This window comes from Dama dama, chromosome 24, assembly GCF_033118175.1.
Source record: "Dama dama isolate Ldn47 chromosome 24, ASM3311817v1, whole genome shotgun sequence".
In the NCBI taxonomy this organism is placed as follows: Eukaryota; Metazoa; Chordata; class Mammalia; order Artiodactyla; family Cervidae; genus Dama; species Dama dama.
In genome coordinates this window covers 21,662,011-21,682,461 of record NC_083704.1, presented here as the reverse complement: position 1 = coordinate 21,682,461, position 20,451 = coordinate 21,662,011, and the positions used below count along the sequence as shown (strand labels likewise).

The window sequence follows — 20,451 nt, the reverse complement described above, 5'->3', positions numbered from 1 at the left end:
AGGCAGGAGGAGAGGAGGGAGACAGAGGATAAGATGGCTGGATGGCATCACTGACGCAATGGACATGAACTTGGACAAACTTCAGGAGATGGTGAGGGACAATGAGGCCCGGCGTGCTTTGACACATGGGGTCACAAAGAATCAGACAGGACTGGGAAACTGAACGACGACAAAACAGAAACTCATCCTAACAGGTTTCAAACTCTTAGTGTAACAGAGTGATGAAAAAACAATGTATTAGTTAGCAACTAGTTGGTAAAAAGGAGAGAGCTGACATTAGAAATTACATTTTAAGCTTCATCTAGTTCTAGAACCATTCATTAACAATTTTCTGTACAGCTATTAGCAGACCCTCTGGTGATCAGGCCTCCATTTTTTCCTGTTAAGATTTATTCTAGCACTGTGGATAACTAAAACTGGTATTTCCATTGTAGGAAAAGGAAAATACTAAAATAACTACTAAGGAAATTTTCAAGCTTATTTAAAAACCCAAACTTCAGAAGCAGAAATGAAAGAAAAAGAAGAGCTAATACATTGGTGCTTCTGCCATGAAGGAAAATGAGGTTAAAATAATAGAATAACTATCTGAAGTAAATTTGATACTGCAAACCAAAATGGTTCAGCTTGGCCAGGAAAATCTGATACATAATTTGATACAGTACATAATCCTAAAACAGAAAGCAAGAAGTGAAAAGAAAAAAGAAGGCAGCTTAGAGCCCGGCAATGGTGAATTAGTTTGGCCTCAGACTTTTCCACTATAACATTCAAAGCCAGAAAGCTGGGACAAATAACTATATAGTTGTGAGAAGAAAAAATATAAACTAATAATTTTATACCCAATTTGTTTGCAGACAACAGGCATTCTTATGTGCCCAAGGTCTTAGGAAACACAGCAATCAAGAACTATTGAAAAAAAATTGCTCTGCAATCTACTCAACTAAGAAATGAATCAAAATAGTCAAGATTAAAGGAGAGTAAAAAGAATTGATGGTAAAGACTGAATCAACTTAAATATAGAATGAAGAGTCTTTGGAAATTCAGATTATTGATGAGAATGTAAACGGCACAAGCCTTAACAAGAAAAAACAAAAAATTTTAAGAAAAATGTAAGAGGCAAGATTGGGAGAAAAAGCAAATATGTACTGATATGTCCGTCTTTTATCAGGAAAGCAAATGGTACTGTCTGAAGTTAGAACACAATTTTTAAAAGTCATGATAACAAAACTCAAGCTTTAAAATAATCTTTCTTATTAGCTTGGGAGAGACTTTTAGGAACTAATTTCTTGTGGTAAAGAGGTTTTTGATTCAGCAATTCCTTTAGTTTCACTTCAGTCTCTCCTTCCCCAAGTTAAGTGTAAGTAAAATTAAATGTTTTTACTAAAAAGTGGCATGAACCAATTTTTCTGAAATTATATCCACATACATGCCTAGACAGAAGTCTGGAATGATGCACACAAATTTTGAGTAATTAATTTGTTATTTTGGGTGGTGGGATTACCTCCCTTTTACACTTCTATTGTAATGAACGCGTGTCATTTTAATGCAATCAGCCATTATTCTAAGAAAGGAAAAAAAAAAGTATAAAAAACAAACTTTATGCCCACTTCATAACACTTCTCTCTTTCTCCCTTCAATTGCAGTTCATTGTCAACATCCTGTTAACTAACAGATGTTTGCTTTTGAATGCCAGATTTGCTCTGATTTCTCTTGGCATTCCTCAAAGGAAGCGTGGTAGAGGAAGAGTTAAAAACACCTTTAACAATTACCCTTTATTGAGCTCTCACTATTCACACAGTGTCAAACCAATACCTGTTCCATCCATTCACTGATTTAATTCTTACAACCCTGAGGCAAGTACCTCCCCTTCTAACAGATAAAGTAAAATAATTTGCCTAAAAGGTCACGGAGCTATTAGGGCAAGAAGACTCAGAAACCTAGGTCAGGCTACAAAGGTTAAGTCCTTGACCATTAATTTTAAAGTAAGATAGTTCAAGTTCAGATTCTGTTACTAGTAGTATCAACCTGGACAAGTGACAACTTGTCACCCTCATTTTTTCCACTTCAAAATGGGCAGATTACCATCCTCATTACATGGCTTTAAAAATAATAGATAATTATTATTATTATCTATAGATAAGAGAGCTCTTGGTTCTTCCTTTGGGATATAGAAAGTACTCTGTTGGGTGATAGGTTACAAGTTCTTATAACACTAAGAACATCAAGAAGAGAATGTAGTATCACTAAATTTATAAATACCAGATAAATTTAAGTCATGTACCATTGAATCTTAGTGGAATGTGTTTTCTTATTTTGACTCTGTTCACAAAACATTCCAATATTCAAGTATTGTAACATACAAAAACAAATTAGGGTTTCAAAGTTATGAAACTTAGCAAAACATAACATAATATTAAATAAAATTTGGGCCCATCAGATATAGCAAGTTCCTGAACATGAAGGTTATTACTTGGCTCTGTTTAAAATTGGTTCCAGCAAACTCACCCTCTTTGGGGACTAAGCTATCGTTTAAAACCATCTCCCTAAAAATAAAACCATGAAAAAAAATTGTAAGCTTTTTCCCTCTGAAATTTAGTTTAACTTTTGATTTACTTTTAAGTTTTAATTCAAATAAACTTTTCCAAGGCTTCTCTGACAACTGAAAAATAAATTTTTTATCTAACAAGGAAGCCACAGAAAATGGGTTAAAATATATATACAGCACTTTTCTTAATAAGTAACTTGATTGAAATGAAAGTATATCTGTATATTTACAATGATTAAAAAACATGGAGATCAATTTAAGTGACTTTTGAAAGAAGCAATCTCAGTAATTTAAAAAGCCACTTTATAAACCACCATTTAAAATTCCAAACAGCTGATCTGCTCCATTATAATTTCAAATATAATAATCATTTTATTTCAATTCTAAGTTTCAGGATAATGACACTTCCAGGTCTCAGCAATAATACACTATATTACATTTAATAAATAACTGGGTTGAAAAAATAATGGAGCGTCAATATGATTACTGAATAGTGACACCTAAGACCAGAAAGTGCTTTTGAAACCTGCAACAATAATCTGTACCAAAAGGCATACTTGAACATGCATACCTCAAGTCATCGCTTGTTTCTTTTTTTTCTGGAAGTTCCATGTGCTTGGAGTCTGTCGATTGATGCTCTTCAGCAACATTGGGCTCCTGGCTTATCATGGGAACCTCTGAAGGAAATGGGAGTTCCCCTTCACTGGAGACTCCAAACAGGTCTGGGTCATCTTGAATTACATCAATTAAGAGGACATCATCTTCATATGCTTTCAGAATATCTGGAAACCCCACTTTGCTTTCTGAAAAGTTCTTAGTCATTTTTCTACCACTAACTTCAGAGGAACCTGCTTTGAATGGTTCTTGCTCATTGGAATAGAAGGTGGGATTTTTCTCTATACATCCAGGATCACAAGAAAATGTATTGTTTTCAACTGTGAGAGAAGCAGCTGCCTTATTAGAAATGATATGGCCTGATGCAGAGATGTGGTTAGATGGTTTATTATTATTACCTTGCTTTAAAAAGCTCGGAGCAATAATACAGGAATTCTTACTGCAGAATGAGTCAGAACTAGCTTGCACTGGAATTACACTATGTTGTATACTCAGAGATTGAGGTCCTGAAGTTACTGTGACAGCATTTTCTTTAGTCCTACTCTGCCTCACCTCTGCTCCAGATAAATTGTCAAGAAGTTCTAGGGGACTATATACTTCTCTCTCTGATGACTTGGCATTAATTTCTTTTCTTTTCTCTGTTTTGTTTTTAAGTAAAGGAATTTTAAAATTAGTCAGCCGTCCTGTGTTCAGTATCTTAACTAGGTCTGGAACAACCAGTGCTTGCTTAGTAATGCATGGTTTTTGATGAACAGTTTTGCCTGTAGAGTTACTTGCTTCCTGGCCATCCTGGGAAGCCACTGTCAAATTCAGTTTTGTTAAATTCCCTCTATCTTTTTTTTTACTTCCTGTTAAGTTGTGAGTCACATTAGTCAATGGAGTATTCTCAGTAGTATTAGAAACTACCTCTGATGCACTTCTGCTTAGTTTCTCTGACTTCATTTTTTCGTCACCATTGACTATAGGTTCCTTTATAACCACGGAGGTAGGTTCCACTGTAGAGACTGAAGGTAAACAATTTAAATTAGAATCCAATTTTTCTATACTTGAAGATGCACTGTTTGTTTCTGTTACAGAACTTTGTAGCATTAATTTGGAGTCAGTTAAGTGAGTTTGATTTGTTTGATGTTTAAGAAAATCATCTTGCCTAGAACTTTGTGGCAAGGAAGCTTTTTTCCAACACTGGGCAGATATTCTAGCACATGAATAACAAGGCCAAGTTCTCTTGCCAGTCATTGGTATTGTTCTGTGACAGCTATATTTAGATTCTTCAGCTTCATTCTTCAAGCCTTCCCTAGAAGACCTCTTTTCAACAGGAAAGCAATCACTAAGTGACTTCACTAATGAGTTTTTCATTGACTTAAAATAATCTCCTGGTGGATCCATGCTGGTACATCCTAAAGGCTGTGAAACATTCTTTGTTTCTTCTTCTGAAAGTTGCTCAAGGGCTTTCTGAAACACAGCATTTACATAATGTTCAGGACTTGTTTTTTTCCCTGTTTCTGGAAGACTTAATAAGGGATCCATCGGTGACGGCGTATTATTATTTACTTTTCTCAAAACTTTCAAAGAACTTTTTTTAGCTTCTAAAGTCTCTGTTTCTTTACCTTCAGCACCTGTTTGGTTTCCTTGTAACATCAACTCAGATTTGTCACACATATTAGAAAACTTCATCTCAATAACCACTCCATTTCCTTTTTCAGACACCTTCATCTTTTTTCTGGATTTTCTCCCAATACTGCTCTCCTCTACTGAATGTTTATTTTTTTCACTTTGAAGGCAGGAAAACATGCCATTATTTTTACTTAGGTATGAATCATTTTCTTCAAGCAATAACTGACTTACTTGCATTAAGTTTTCTTCAGTTTGTAAAAGCTGAGGAATATTGCTTGGATTAGTCTTATCTATAAGACTCCTAGGGTTTTCTTTCTTTGAGGAATTTTCTGGTACATGCAAACATCCTCCATCAGGTTTATATGCAAGATTATTTTCATCATTACAATCCTTGGAATGGGAGAGACAACTGCAATCATGTAATTTTAAAATGGAATTATTTTCTACTCCAGGTGACAAGCTGTTACAAGAATATCTCTGAGTATTCTTGTACAGTTCATCTTGGAATTCAACCTTACTATTTTGTGTAGCCTTATTTTCAGTCATTTTGAGAGGTGGGTTTTCTAAGCTTTTAAATTTTTTAATTCGAATTCTTCTTTTAATACCTTCTATCAACCTTTCCTTACCCAAAGACTGCAAGAAAGTCATACTTTGAAATTCACTGCATTCCACTGTTGGGAAAGATTCCGAACTGGTTAATGATTCCTTTCTTACCAGGTCAATCCCTGGCTGTGGATCATCACTTGAGGCTTCAGTAACTTTTCTTTTTTCCTTGGCTGATCAAAACAACAAAACATATCAGAGAAGATTTTATATTGAGGGAGGGAAAGCAATACAAATTTAAAAAAAAGTGAAGTCATCCATTTTTATTTCCCTGAATAGCTGTAGGAAAACATAGGTTTGTTTTTAAAATCAAAGACCTTATTTCTATTAAGGAACTACATACAAACCTGTATGAATTCTAAGGCAGCTGAATAACCTCTAGCGTCATCATTCTGCACTAGCCAAAGTGGCTCACTAGTAGGAGTCCCTTTTATAGTGCTGTGCTGTGTTTAGTTGCTCAGCTGTGTCCGACTCTTTGTGACCCCATGGACTGTAGCCCGCCAGGCTCCTCTGTCCGTGGGGATTCTCCAGGCAAGAATATTGGAGTGGGTTGCCATGCCCTTCTCCAGGGGAATCCTCTCAATCCAGGGATCAAACCCAGGTCTCCTATATTGCAGGCGGATTCTTTACTGTCTGAGGCACCAGGGAAACCCAACAATACTGGAGTGGGTAGCCTATCCCTTCTCCAAGGGATCTTCCCCAACCAGGAATGGAACCGGGGTCTCGTGTATTGCAGGAGCATTCTTTACCAGGGGAGCTACCAGGGAAGTCCTCCTCTTATAGTACTTCTGACCAAGGCACCCTAACGGGACAAATAACTTTTAAGTGAATTCCTGTGTTTTCCCCCTTTCTGGTCAACTGAGAGCATCAGTAAGGCCCATGCAGATTCAAGTGAAAAGCTACTGATAAAACACGGGTGAAGGAGAATGGATGCAAAGGCTAGAAAGGGAGTGACCCCTAAGTGCTATCTTACGGCGTCCTCCCTCTTGCAATGGGAGCTCCGCCTCCTTCGCTGCTTCTAAGCTGGCCCTGTCAGATGGGTCTGAAAAGCCCCATGTCCCCCCAGCCCCTCCACTCGCCGCCTCGCTAAGGCCTTCCCAGTCCCGGACGTCTCACCTGACTTGTCACTTTCCACCTCTTCTCTCCCAGAAGCCCGGGCCACCATCCTCCTCTTTTGCCCGCTCTCCTCGCGCCCCGCCGCCTCAGGGCCGCAGCCTCCTGCCTCGCCTGGCCCTGCCCGCCGGCTTCTCTTCCTCAGGCCTCGAGTGTCGCCTTCACGCCCTGGGGCCGTCGTGGGGCCCGAGGGTGGAAGACGCCGCATCCGCTCGGGGCTGCCACTCTCCCCGCCGAGGCAGGCCGCGCCGGCTCGCAAGAGCCCACCAGCCGAGGGAAGGTTGCTCCTTCCGCCAAGTACCTGAGGCCCCGCCCCACGCCGCTCGCCGCCAAGACCCCGGGACCGGAAGCGGAAGTGGGGCCCGTGCAGCCTAGCTGTGGAAAATGCTATGAGGCTCAACGGGCTGAAGGAGCGCGAGGCTCTGTGGCTGTCGCCTCTGGTTCGCTGCGTGACCGTGAAGCCTCCACGTCTGCCGGGTCGAACCTTCCACTAGGCTGGACTCTTCCTGGGACCATTCGGGACCCCTCTCAAACCTGCCTCCTGTCGTGCCTGGTTGCTTTGAAAGACCGAGTGGCTTCTAACTCTACCCCTGGCCTCTTGGGGTCCCGTTCCATCTGCCTTCCCGACGTTCTGTAGGCACCTCAGCCTCCGGTTATGCAAAACTGAACTTATTTTTCCTCACAGAGTTGCTCCTTTTGTACTGGTGGATGCGCCACTGTCTACCCAGCTGTCTGATTAAGGAACCTGGAAGCAGTCAGAAATATCCTTTCGACTTGATCCCTCACATCCGCATTCAGGACATCTGCTGGATTCGACTTTCTGTGTTTGTCAGCCACTCACCTTGGCTCCAGCTTGCAGACTCTGACTGACCTACTGCATCAGCCTACTGGATGTTACTCGTGCTTCCATCCTTGTGCTTTTTCAGTTGGCTTCCACCTGCCGCCAGGCCATGCCCTTCCAGTGAAAGGGTATCTTGGCATTTCCCACCTTGGCCTTTCTTGAACCTCCTTTGCTCAGAGACTGAAACTAACAGAAAGTGTGTTATTTGCTGTTTCAGGTATGGCCCCTGAATATTTGATTTTTATCTCTAACTGCCACTGTGGGGGAGAAAGTGTGCTTCATTGGAAATCTATGCACAGGAGTTACCTTTCTGCATTAAGTTCAGTTCAGTCGCTCAGTCGTGTCTGACTCTTTGCGACCCCATGAATCGCAGCACGCCAGGCCTCCTTGTCCATCACCAACTCCCGGAGTTTACTCAAACTCATGTCCATCGAGTTGGTGATGGCATCCAGCCATCTCATCCTCTGTCATCCCCTTCTCCTCTGCCTGCAGTCCCTCCCAGCATCAGGGTCTTTTCCAATGTGTCAGCTCCTCACACGAGGTGGCCAAAGTATTGGAGTTTCAGCTTCAGCATCAGTCCTTCCAATGAACACCCAGGACTGATCTCCTTTAGGATGGACTGGTTGGGTCTCTTTGCAGTCCAAGGGACTCTCAAGAGTCTTCTCCAACACCACAGTTCAAAAGCATCAATTCTTTAGCACTCAGCTTTCTTCACAGTCCAACTCTCACATCCATGCATGACCACTGGAAAAACCATAGCCTTGACTAGACGGACCTTGGTTGGCAAAGTAATGTCTCTGCTTTTTAATTTGCTGTCTAGGTTGGTCATAACTTTCCTTCCAAGGAGTAGGCGTCTTTTAATTTCATAGCTGCAGTCACCATCTGCAGTGATATTGGAGCCCCCCAAAATAAAGTCAACCACTGTTTCCCCATTTATTTCCCGTGAAGTGATGGGACCAGATGCCATGATCTTAGTTTTCTGAATGTTGAGCTTTAAGCCAACTTTTTCACTCTCCTCTTTCACTTTCATCAAGAGGCTTTTTACTTCCTCTTCACTTTCTGCCATAAGGGTGGTGTCATCTGCATATCTGAGGTTATTGATATTTCTCCCAGCAATCGTGATTCCAGCTTGTGCTTCTTACAGCCTAGCGTTTCTCATGATGTACTCTGCATATAAGTTAAATAAGCAGGGTGACAATATACAGGCTTGACGTACTCCTTTTCCTATTTGGAACCAGTCTGTTGTTCCATGTCCAGTTCTAACTGTTGCTTCCTGACCTGCATATAGGTTTCTCAAGAGGCAGGTCAGGTGGTCTGGTATTCCCGTCTCTTCACAGTTTATTGTGATCCACACAGTCAAAGGCTTTGGTATAGTCAATAAAGCAGAAATAGATGTTTTTCTGGAACTCTTGCTTTTTCGATGATCCAGTGGATGTTGGCAATTTGATCTCTGGTTCCTCTGCCTTTTCTAAAACCAGCTTGAACATATGGTAGTTCACGGTTCACGTATTGCTGAAGCCTGGCTTGGAGAATTTTGAGCATTACTTTACGAGCCTGTGAGATTAGTGCAATTGTATGGTAGTTTGAGCATTCTTTGACTCATTGGAGAAAACCCTGATGCTGGGAGGGATTGGGGGCAGGAGGAGAAGGGGACCACAGAGGATGAGATGGTTGGATGGCATCACTGACTCGATGGACATGGATTTGAGTAAACTCCGGGAGTTGGTGATGGACAGGGAGGCCTGGCGTGCTGCGATTCATGGGGTCGCAAAGAGTCAGACACGACTGAGCGACTGAACTGAACTGAACTGAGCATTCTTTGGGATTGCCTTTCTTTGGGATTGAGATGAAAACTGACCTTTCTGCATTACCTGATTCTAATTCTATGGGAGCTATTTTACAATTGTGTAAGTTGTAAATGAGTGGTAGCAGTGCAAAATGATGGTCTATGGAAATGCAAATTCTCTCCTACTGAAGTTCAATCATTTGCACTCCCTGTGAACATTTGCACTCCCTGTGAAACAGTTGCACTCCCTGTGAAAGAAGATGGTTTTGCCTCCATTTATTTCAATATTTCTGGTCTATAAATGTGTCTATTCTTCGGTCTTGTCCTTTGAGCAGATGGTTATAAAATCTGCCTGATATGAGAAACAAAATCTTTAACATGCTCATTTTTATATCTATATGACAGTCATAATTTTGAAACTGAGCAGGACTCAGAGAGTTTGGGTCTTTTGAACATGAACTGCCAATACTCCTTGCTTGGTGCCCTGCAGATAATTACTGTACCTTCCTTCACAACTCATGATATTATATTGGCTTTCTTGTGCTGCAGGCAAAAGGACTCAAGTTCAGTTGGGTAAGAATTTTATCTTTTTTGCCTGGTGGAGGGTGGCTGTTTGTTAACACCACACATACCCTTGCCTGCATTTACCTCACGCTGGACTACTACTGAAGTTCCGTAGATTCCATATGATCCAGAATGCTGATAGAAATAGAGTAGGGCAGTTACACAGATGATTTTAGAAATCCCACTAGGGGATTATGTATAGAGAATTAACTCTGGGAGACCATTGTACATTAATGATTGCTCAAAAAAGGAATCAGAACATCATGAAACAAAACAGGCCTGCTTAACAATGTACCCATGCAGTAAAAGCACAAGATATGCTCCAGGTCATTAGGTGAAAAAATGAGACCTTCATGCCTCATGCTGGTTGAGGTCAGCATGATAATGGTCCTTAGGACAAGGACCTCTGCACGCCAAGGACAGGATATAGGGCAAAGATGACATTTCAAAGTAGAAGATCCTCAGACTGAAATCTGAGATGATTTAACATAGTGTATGTTACCACTTCTCTGCTGATTTGAATAGCACTATGACATTCCTGGTTTAACCATATGGGGTCAATAACCTGCCATGAAGGAGGAGCTAATGATATAAGCCTACACTGTACTCAAAAATGAGGAGGAAGGTGGTCTTCTCCTCCCCACTTTTCCATTGACTACAAAAATGAAGCCCTCTTAGTTCTCAGGGAAGAGCTACCTTGCCTGCCCTCTTATATCCTTCACAAGCATCCTATACTAATAAACCCACTTTTTACTTACCACTTTGTCCCTCAGTTAATTACTTCTGTGCTGAGACACAAAGAACCTGAGCTTCATTAATTCCTGAGAAGAGTTATTCAATACCTGTGCTGGTTCAATATATACTGGTCCTGGAAATTCTTTTGCTTGTCTACTTGATGAAGTACAAATTTCCCTTCAAGATTCAGTAAGGATCACCCCTCAAGGATGCTTCCCAGCTACCTTTCTTCTTATACTTGGAGGAGTGAGATGTTCCTGCCTGTCAACACATCATTTTCAACTGTTTGCTTGTACAGTAAGTACCCTACATACAAACCTTCAAGTTGTGAACTTTCAAAGATAAGACTGTGTGTTTGCCTGTCCATTTTCGTAAGTTAGTTCACATGTCTGGTGTACATTGTCACATGTGTGCATCCTCTACAGGTAGTTGTGCTTTTGTGTACTTTGCGTACAGCACTATTTTTTGTGTTTGTACTTTATGTATTATTTGTGTGAAAAGTATTATAAACCTATATAGAGCTATGTACTAATCAGCTACATACTATGTAGCTGATTGTGTTAGTTGGGTATCTAGGCTAACTTTGTTGGACTTATAAACAAACTGGGCTTATGAATATGCTCTCAGAATGGAACTCATTCATATATAGGGGACTTACTGTATGCTCCCCTCACGGCAGGTACTTTGTTTTTTTAAAATTAATTTTTATTGGAGTATAGTTGATTTTGAATGTTGTGTTTCTTCTGTACAACAAAGTGAATCAGCTATACATTGGCATGTATCCACTCTTGTTTTTTTTTTTTCCACTCTTGTTTAGATTCTTTTCCAGGTACCTTCTTTTAATGTTTGCATGTTTGTTTAATCTTTGTATTTTAAAAGAGGAGATTGATGATTTTGAACACAATGTATATTACGCATTAAAAAATAGTAGGTTTGGTTTAGAGTACTGTGGCAGTTCGGATGAGTGAAATATCCTAAGAGCTTCTAGAAAATAGAATTTAGGTAAAGGAGGTGTAAAGGACCTAGAAATTTCTTTTTTTTTTTTCCCCCCGCTTGGAAATATCCCCAGTAAAAGGAAAACCAAGTTGAAGAATAGCAGAATTTAGAAAAAGTAATTTTAGGGATTTCAGGCTACATGCTTATTCCAAGTTCACTTTGTGCACCAGTTTCCTTATCTGTGAAATGAAATAAGAGACCATCCTGAAGGAAACCAGAATCTGTCATCCCAAAATATGTCTCTTTGACATAAACATTTGTTTGAGCTGAAGGCAATTAAACAGCAGGAAATGCAGGGAAAACTCTCTACCCTCCCCCATTTCTGCCTGGAGGCAAGATATAAATTCTCCTTTATTGGAGATGACTCTCAACTCTCTGCAGTCTAGAAATGGTACTAGAGGAATCTGCAAATAAAATTTCCTCAATTCGTGTCTTCCCATATATTTACCTTCCTGCAGTTTGCCACTCTTAGAAACCTAAAGATACTTTCCCTTGTCCTGTAATTTCTCTGTGGGTTTATTGTTCCTTGTTGAAGATGCTAGAGAAGGTGACTTCTAAAGAGTTCTTGTGAGAATGAAATTTGCTCATATTTGTAAAGCACTTAGAACAATGCCTAGCAGATTGTAAACACTAAAGTTTGTTAAATAAAAACCTCTATATTGAAAGATAAATCCTATATAATTCTAATATTTACTACCTTCAAAATAAACATTGCTACCACGATCTTAGTAAAATAAAGATAAAAATTCAAGAATCCAGCTTCCTTAGTCTGAATAAAAACAGATGGTCTTAAACTCAGCTATAGGCCCAGGAATTTAAAGATGTATGCTCATAACTGTTCAAATGCATGAAAGAGAAATGGGAAGAGCTTAGTAGCATAGGAAATTGCAAAATCAAGCTCACTGAATGTTCTGCATTAAAAAAAAATTATAATCTTTATTACAGGTTTTAAATTCCTCATACCAAACTGCTTTTATGAAAAACTTGAGGAGATGAGGTGTGTTTATACAACTTTTCTTCTGTTCTCTGCCATGAAATGATTATCATAATCCTACTATTGTGCTTTGCAGTATCTGGAAAGGACAGGCACAGTTGTTTCCCAGAGAACTCAATTTTCCTGGTGGCAGATCTCACATATATGATAGTTCAGAAGATTGCACAGAATGTTTACCCAATATTTACCCTTACCTATTGAGCCACATCTTGGTCCACAGACTCAGCCCTTTGTGGGTACCTGGGGGGCTCTTCTCTTCTAGTTCTTTTGTGGAATCTGGAGTTGCAAAACGTACCTTGGAGGACCCTTAACAGTGGAGTACAGTTTATTATGCCAGCAGGTCCAAGGGGAATCAGTTCCCAACAAGAACCCTGATGTTTCTGAGAGGCCCAGTTTTATACCCCCCACTATGTGACTCATTGGAAAAGACCCTGATGCTGGGAGGGATTGGGGGCAGGAGGAGAAGGGGTCGACAGAGGATGAGATGGCTGGATGGCATCTCGATGGACCTGAGTTTGAGTAAACTCCAGGAGTTGGTGATGGACAGGGAGGCCTGGCATGCTGCGATTCATGGGGTCGCAAAGAGTCGGACACCACTGAGTGACTGAACTGAACTGAACTGAACGTGACTGGTTACATGTCAGTAACCTCTTTGTTGGATATGATTGAGTTTTACAACAAGTAGGTGCTAGGAGAATAAACAATTAAGGTTAAAGGTGGGGAACAATGATTATACATCAAGTGGGGATGTCTCCATGGTTAATCTAACAGGGGCAGCCTGACCTCAACTACAATCTCCGTTTGTCATCTGTAGGGAAGGAAGTCTCCAAGAGACCTGGTTTTCACTAGCAACGGTTTCCTCACTCTTGAGCAGGGTTCAGGCCCAGTTCACATCCTATCTTTAAGATCGATGACAGGCTTCAAGATGGAGTCTCTCCTGCTTTCCTCACACAGGCCTCGACAGTTCCCCTCCCCATTTTTTATTTTCTACACTTTCCCCCTTGTCTCTGAATCCTGATAGACACTACTGCTTAGCCCTTGAAGTCAACTTTGGGGTCACTGCTTCACCCATGTCCTTTGTGCATGGTAAGTCCTAGGTTTATGCTAGAAAGATGACAGCAGAGTCACATTCTCTGTGTTCTCCAACTAAAGTTGTAGATGACTTATGCACAGGACTGGCTACACAATTTGTGGGGCTCAGTACAAAATGAAAATGTACTTTTTGGAGACCTTCTGATGAAGATTACGGATTTTGAGACACAGCAGAGCATTAAGACAAGTGTGGAGCCCTGTGTGACTACACAGATTGTGTGCCCATGAAGCTGGCCCTATAGAAACATGGTCTAACCCTTTAAATGTTTAAAAAAAAGTCAATGAACCTATTATACCTCTAGGTAGAAAAAAAAAATCAAAGATTTCAAAATTGGCCTGTGGTCCCAAATATTCTGCTTCCGATATTAAAGTCCAGACTTGGAAACTCAATTAACTTTTTAAAAAAATTTAAATTAATTAATTTATTTTAATTGGAGGCTAATTACTTTACATATTGTAGTGGTTTTTGCCATACATTAACATGAATCAGCCATGGGTGTACATGTGTCCCCATCCTGAACCCCCCTCCCACCTCCATCCCCATCCCATCCCTCAGGGTCATCCCAGTGCACCGGCCCTGAGCGCCCTGTCTCATGCATTGAACCTGGACTGGCAATCTATTTCACATATGGTAATATACATGTTTTAATGCTATTCTCTCAAATCATCGCACCCTCACCTTCTCCCACAGAGTCCAAAAGTCTGTTCTTTACATCTGTGTCTCTCTTACTGTCTCACATATAGGGTCATCATTACCATCTTTCTAAATTCCATATATATGAGTTAATATACTTATTGGTGTTTTTCTTTCTGACTTACTTCGCTCTATAATAGGCTTCAATTTCATTCACCTCATTAGAACTGATTCAAATGCATTCTTTTTAATAGCTGAGTAATGTTGCATTGTGTATATGTACCATAGCTTTCTTATCCATTCATCTGCCTATGGACATCTAGGTTGCTTCCATGTCCTAGCTATTGTAAACAGTGCTGCAATGAACATTGGGGTACATGTGTCTCTTTCAATTAGAAACTCGATTAACTTTTTATCCACTAGGGGGCCCTAGATCCAGAGCAGCCAAGGATGAGGCACCATTCTTTTTAAAATTTTTTTTATTATTATTTTTTTCATTTATTTTTATTAGTTGGAGGCTAATTACTTTACAGTATTGTAGTGGTTTTTGTCATACATTGACATGAATCAGCCATGGATTTACATGTATTCCCTGTCCCGATCCCCCCTCCCACCTCCTTCTCCACCCGATTCCTCTGGGTCTTCCCAGTGCACCAGGCCCGAGCACTTGTCTCATGCATCCAGCCTGGCCTGGTGATCTGTTTCACCCTAGATAATATACATGTTTCGATGCTGTTCTCTCGAAACATCCCACCCTCGAGGCACCACTGTTTTATCTGGCTTCAGGAACTCTGCTCTTTAACCTAAGAGCCTTTGATTGTGTCATTGAATCAGATGAAGTCTATTACTCAATGTAATAAGTTCAAAATGAAGCACAATGGGAATTTGTCAGTAGAACAGGACCTCAGAGATCATCCAGTTTAACCTCTTCATTTTACTACTGTGAGGCACAAGAAGCTAAGTAATTTATAAGTGCTGTGAATAAGTCATTTCCCAAGTGTTTCCTCCGTTTGCTGCTGAGTTGCCCACACTTCCAAGTAGACATTCTTCAGGAGACAATCACCTCTGGTCTGAGAGAGAGAGTGAAGCAAGCACAAATTTATTCTCCTGCTTCTGCATGTGGCTGAACACCTGTCTAAAGATGTCTGTGGTGCATATACCCACGTTCTAGCATCTCTGTAAAGGATCTTGTATTTATGCCTCTCAAATTTTCCAGTTGAATTAGCACCAGCATTGTAGTCTATTATATCCTTGGTGGAGGAGGGAGTTCCCTTTTCACTTTCCAGTGTGGGAAAACCTCAGAGAGGAGGGGGCTATTCCCATGCTATGGTGTCAAGATCAAGTTTACCAATGAATAGAGTGGGTGGTTGTCTCAATGGTTTGATTTGAGGTGTGAGAGGGAAAATTTCCTCCTATTTACTCTTTTTACCCACTCAAGAGAATGTCTTATGTTTGTATATACACTGATGACTTTGTATCTCCAGCCCAGTGTCCTGCTTTGCAGTCCCTTGTCCATGCCTTTGATCCAAATGGCTGGGATAAACAGTTCCTTGAAGACTTTGACTCATTTAGCAGAGAGCAGTCACCAAGAGTTTTGCTTTCCTGCTTCAGGGATTCCTCCAGGCCCCAAGAAGAAATCTGGCTTCATCCAGGGAGTGGGCAGCTAGATAGTATAGTGTTATTAGCATGCCTGGAGAAACCCTCAACCAGCAGGGGTATGGAGCTAGTGGATAAATCCTCCTGCCTCTTGCCTTTCAGATAGACAATCCTGAAGGCCTTTGGTATATTTTCTTAGGCGTCTCTGAAGATTTGAGCCCTCATTGCTCATGGCAGCAACCTTAATATCACGGGGTTTTTTTTAGATTAATTTTTGTTGGCGTATAGTTGACTTACAATGTTGTGTTAGTGTCTGATGTATAGTAAAGTGAATCAATTATACATATACATGTATCCACTCTGTTTCAGATTCTTTTCCCATATAGGTCATTACAGAGTATTGAGTAGTGTTCCTTGTGCTCTACAGTAGATTCTTATTCGTTATCTATTTTATGTATAGTAGTGGATAGCATACCTTTTCATTGGTCTCACTGGCCCCATCCTTACCACTGGCCCCTCTAAGTGATTTACACATTGGTGCTTTCCTTGGGCTCTGTCCCAGCTGAGATAGTATCTATTTGACATTTTAAATTCCCATGCCCCAAATATGACTGTTGATTCCCCCATTTCTCCCATAGCTTCATCAGCTCAGCTCAGTAAACATAACTTTATAATTCTAGTTACTTAGATTCATTCTGGAATCCTCTCTCTCACTAGCTTACATCTCTGACCCCATCTAATCATCAGTGAACTAGGGCTGCTTTCCTTATAAACATCCCAAGTCTCCTAATTCCTTACTATCTCCACCACTTATGTCCACTAGTCAGGCTACAATCTTTCTTATCAAACTACTCATTCCTCTATTTCTAATTTTGTCCCACTATCCTTCACCTGATAGTCAAGTTGATTCAGTAAAATCCAAGTTGTCTCTATCTCTGAACCCTCCAGTGGGTACCCACCCTATTTAAAATAAAATCCCAAGGCCTTCTGATGTTTCACGGGCTCTACATAATGATGTCTTTGGCATCCCTTTGCCCTAATTTGGTCACCTTCTTCTTGCTTGTGATGCTTTAACCCAGTAGTCTTCTCATTATCACTTGAATATGCTAAATGTGTTCTCTTCTTGGGGCTTTTGCATTTGCTCCTCCCTTGTTTAGAATGTCTCTTCTCATCAGAATCTATTAATATCTGCTTGTGTCCTCACTTCCTTCAGGTCTTTGCTGAAATGTTCCTGTAGAAAGAGACTCTCCCTGATCAAGCCAAAGAAAAAACAAATCTGGACTTAGCAAGGGGAGACTTACGTTCAAAAGGATTGTTGCAAGGGGGGAGAAAGACAACTGCAGGGGAGAAAATACTGACAAGTATTCTCCCCTTGTGAGGGGAGAAAATAAGATCTACAAGTGCCTCCAGATTTAGGCAAAAAGTTTTTTTTTTTTTAAGTTTATTTTTTAAGATTGAAGTATAGCACGGCAAAGGCTCATAGAGTTTTGCCAAAAGAACACACTGATCACAGCAAACAACCTCTTCCAACAACACGAGAGAAGACTCTACACATGGACGTCACCAGATGGTCAGCACCAAAATCAGACTGATTATATTCTCTGCAGTCAAAGATGGAGAAGCTCTGTACAGTCAGCAAAAACAAGACAGGGAGCTGACTGTGGCTCAGATCATAAACTCCTTATTGCCAAATTCAGACTTAAATTGAAGAAAGTAGGGAAAACCACTAGACCATTCAGGTATGACCTAAATCAAATCCCTTAAGATTATACAGTGGAAGTGGGAAATAGATTCAGGGACTAGATCTGATAGACAGAGTGCCTGATGAACTATGGACAGAGGTTCGTGACATTGTACAGGAGACAGGGATCAAGACCATCCCCAAGAAAAAGAAATGCAGCAAAGCAAAATGGCTGTCTGAGGAGGTCTTACAAATAGCTGTGAAAAGAAGAGAAGCCAAAAGCAAAGGAGAAAAGGAAAGATAAACCCATTTGAATGTAGAGTTCCAGAATAGCAAGGAGAGATAAGAAAGCCTTCCTCAGTGATCAGTGCAAAGAAATAGAGGAAAACAATAGAATGGGAAAGACTAGAGATCTCTTCAAGAAAATTAAAGATACCAAGGGAACATTTCATGCAAAGATGGGCTCAATAAAGGACAGAAATGGTATGGACCTAACAGAAGCAGAAACTATTAAGAGGAAGTGGCAAGAATACACAGAAAAACTGTACAAAAGAGATCTTCACAACCCAGATAATCACGATGGTGTGATCGCTCACCTAGAGCCAGACATCCTGGAATGTGAAGTCAAGTGGGCTTTAGGAAGCATCACTATGAACAAAGCTAGTGGAGGTGATGGAATTCCAGTTGAGCTATTTCAAATCCTGAAAGATGATGCTGTGAAAGTGCTACACTCAATATGCCAGCAAATTTGGAAAACTCAGCAGTGGCCACAGGACTGGAAAAGGTCAGTTTTCATTCCAATCCCAAAGAAAGGCAATGCCAAAGAATGCTCAAACTGCTGCACAATTGCACTCATCTCACACGCTGGTAAAGTAATGCTCAAAATTCTCCAAGCCTGGCTTCAACAGTACATGAACCATAGACTTCTAGATGTTCAAGCTGGATTTAGAAAAAGCAGAGGAACCAGAGATCAAATTGCCAACATCCGCTAGATCATCGAAAAAGTAAGAGAGTTCCAGGAAAACATCTATTTCTGCTTTATTGCCTATGCCAAAGCCTTTGACTGTGTGGATCACAATAAACTGTGGAAAATTCTGAAAGAGATGGGAATACCAGACCACCTGACCTGCCTCTTGAGAAATCTGTATGCAGTCAGGAAGCAGCAGTTAGAACTGGACATGGAGCAACAGACTGGTTCCAAATAGGAAAAGGAGTATGTCAAGCCTGTATGTTGTCACCCTGCTTATTTAACTTATATGTAGAGTACATCATGAGAAACACTAGGCTGGAAGAAGCACAAGCTGGAATCACGATTGCTGGGAGAAATATCAATAACCTCAGATATGCAGATGACAACACCCTTATGGCAGAAAGTGAAGAGGAAGTAAAAAGCCTCTTGATGAAAGTGAAAGAAGAGAGTGAAAAAGTTGGCTTAAAGCTCAACATTCAGAAAACTAAGATCATGGCATCTGGTCCCATCACTTCATGGGAAATAAATGGGGAAACAGTGGAAACAGTGGTTGACTTTATTTTTTTGGGCTCCAATATCACTGCAGATGGTGACTGCAGCTATGAAATTAAAAGATGCTTACTCCTTGGGAGGAAAGTTATGACCAACCTAGGCAGCATATTAAAAAGCAGAGACACTACTTTGCTAACAAAAGTCTGTCTCGTCAAGGCTATGGTTTTCCCAGTAGTCATGTATTAATGTGGGAGTTGGACTACAAAGACAGCTGAGCGCTGAAGAATTGACACTTTTGAACTTGGCATTGAAGAAGACTCCTGAAAGTCCCTTGGACTGTAAGGAGATCCAACCAGTCCATCCTAAAGGAGATCAGTCTTGGGTGTTCATTAAAAGGACTGATGTTGAAGCTGAAACTCCAATACTTTGGCTACCTAATGCAAAGAACGGACTCATTTGAAAAGACCCTGATGCTGGGAAAGATTGAAGGTAGGAGGAGAAGGGGATGACAGAGGATGAGATGGTTGGATGCCATCACTGACTCAATGGACATGCATTTTGGTGATGGACAGGGAGGCCTGGTGTGCTGCAGTCCATGGGGTCACAAAGAGTCAGACAGGACTGAGCAACTGAACTGAACTGAATAGTTGATATACTGTAATTTGAACATATATAATATTTATTGAGTGTTTTCTTTATGTCAAGTACTGTCCTCAGTGGTTTATATTCACTACATCATTTAACTCTATGAGATAGTTAATAGTATTGTTATTTCTGTCAACTACAAATTGGCACTTATGAAGAGCAATGCCAACGACTGAACAACAAAGGCATTTGCCATCTGCCTCTACAGAGACTGAACCCTGTGCCGCTATAACTGTTGACCTTCAACAACTCCTGAGGGAGTTCAGGGTGGAATGAGCATGCTATGCTCCAGGGAATCTTGGTGGGACAGGTCTTTACATAGTTGGATGTTTTTAGGAACAGATTTTATGATCTCAATCCTTGTATCTCCTCATATTTAGAGAAGCAGTAAATCCCTTCATGGTGACCTCAGGTCCTCATGACTAACAAAAAACCTTTTGTAAAATGAGTGCTTAATGGTATTGAACTCCCCCTTCACCAAAACCTTATATGTTGACGTCCCCCACTGCCACTTGGGAGCAGTCTGTCAGAGCAATCTGAGATGCTGCCTTCTGAGCTGCAGTCCTCATCTTGCCCCAAATAAAACTTAACTCGCAGCTCTCAAGTTGTGCATCTTTTTTAGTTGACATCTCCTTTTCACAGATGAGAAAATAATACTAAAAGCAGATGAATGCCAGAACACAGTGAACATCAAAGGGAGAGGAGACCATAGTATGTACAAGGTATAGGCACAGTACTGTGGTTTATATACACAGTTCAAAGATGAATTATCTGAATCACCAAAAATCCTTAATATGGGCAGATGCTATGCCCATATTTAAATATATATTTAAATATTTCAATCTAAATGACCTCTCATTCAATGTTTAAAGGAATAAAATTCAGTTTTTCTAAAAAATGCTCTTGTCTCAAAAATGTACTTCTGGCCACATGTAACT

The 20,451-nt window shown here is 40.5% G+C and overlaps 1 protein-coding gene across 1 annotated transcript in view; it reads right to left on the bottom strand.

Moving 5' to 3' along the window:
• The window catches only part of TOPAZ1 (testis and ovary specific TOPAZ 1), a 61,574-nt gene extending 54,879 nt beyond the window's left edge, over window positions 1–6,695 (bottom strand). The window contains exons 1-2 of the mRNA XM_061129168.1: window positions 6,491–6,695; window positions 3,114–5,547 (exon numbers count right to left, since the gene is read on the bottom strand). Of these exons, the coding sequence (XP_060985151.1) occupies window positions 3,114–5,547; window positions 6,491–6,695 (2,639 nt within the window). The remainder of the gene's footprint in view (window positions 1–3,113; window positions 5,548–6,490) is intronic.
• Between the last annotated feature and the right edge of the window lie 13,756 nt (window positions 6,696–20,451).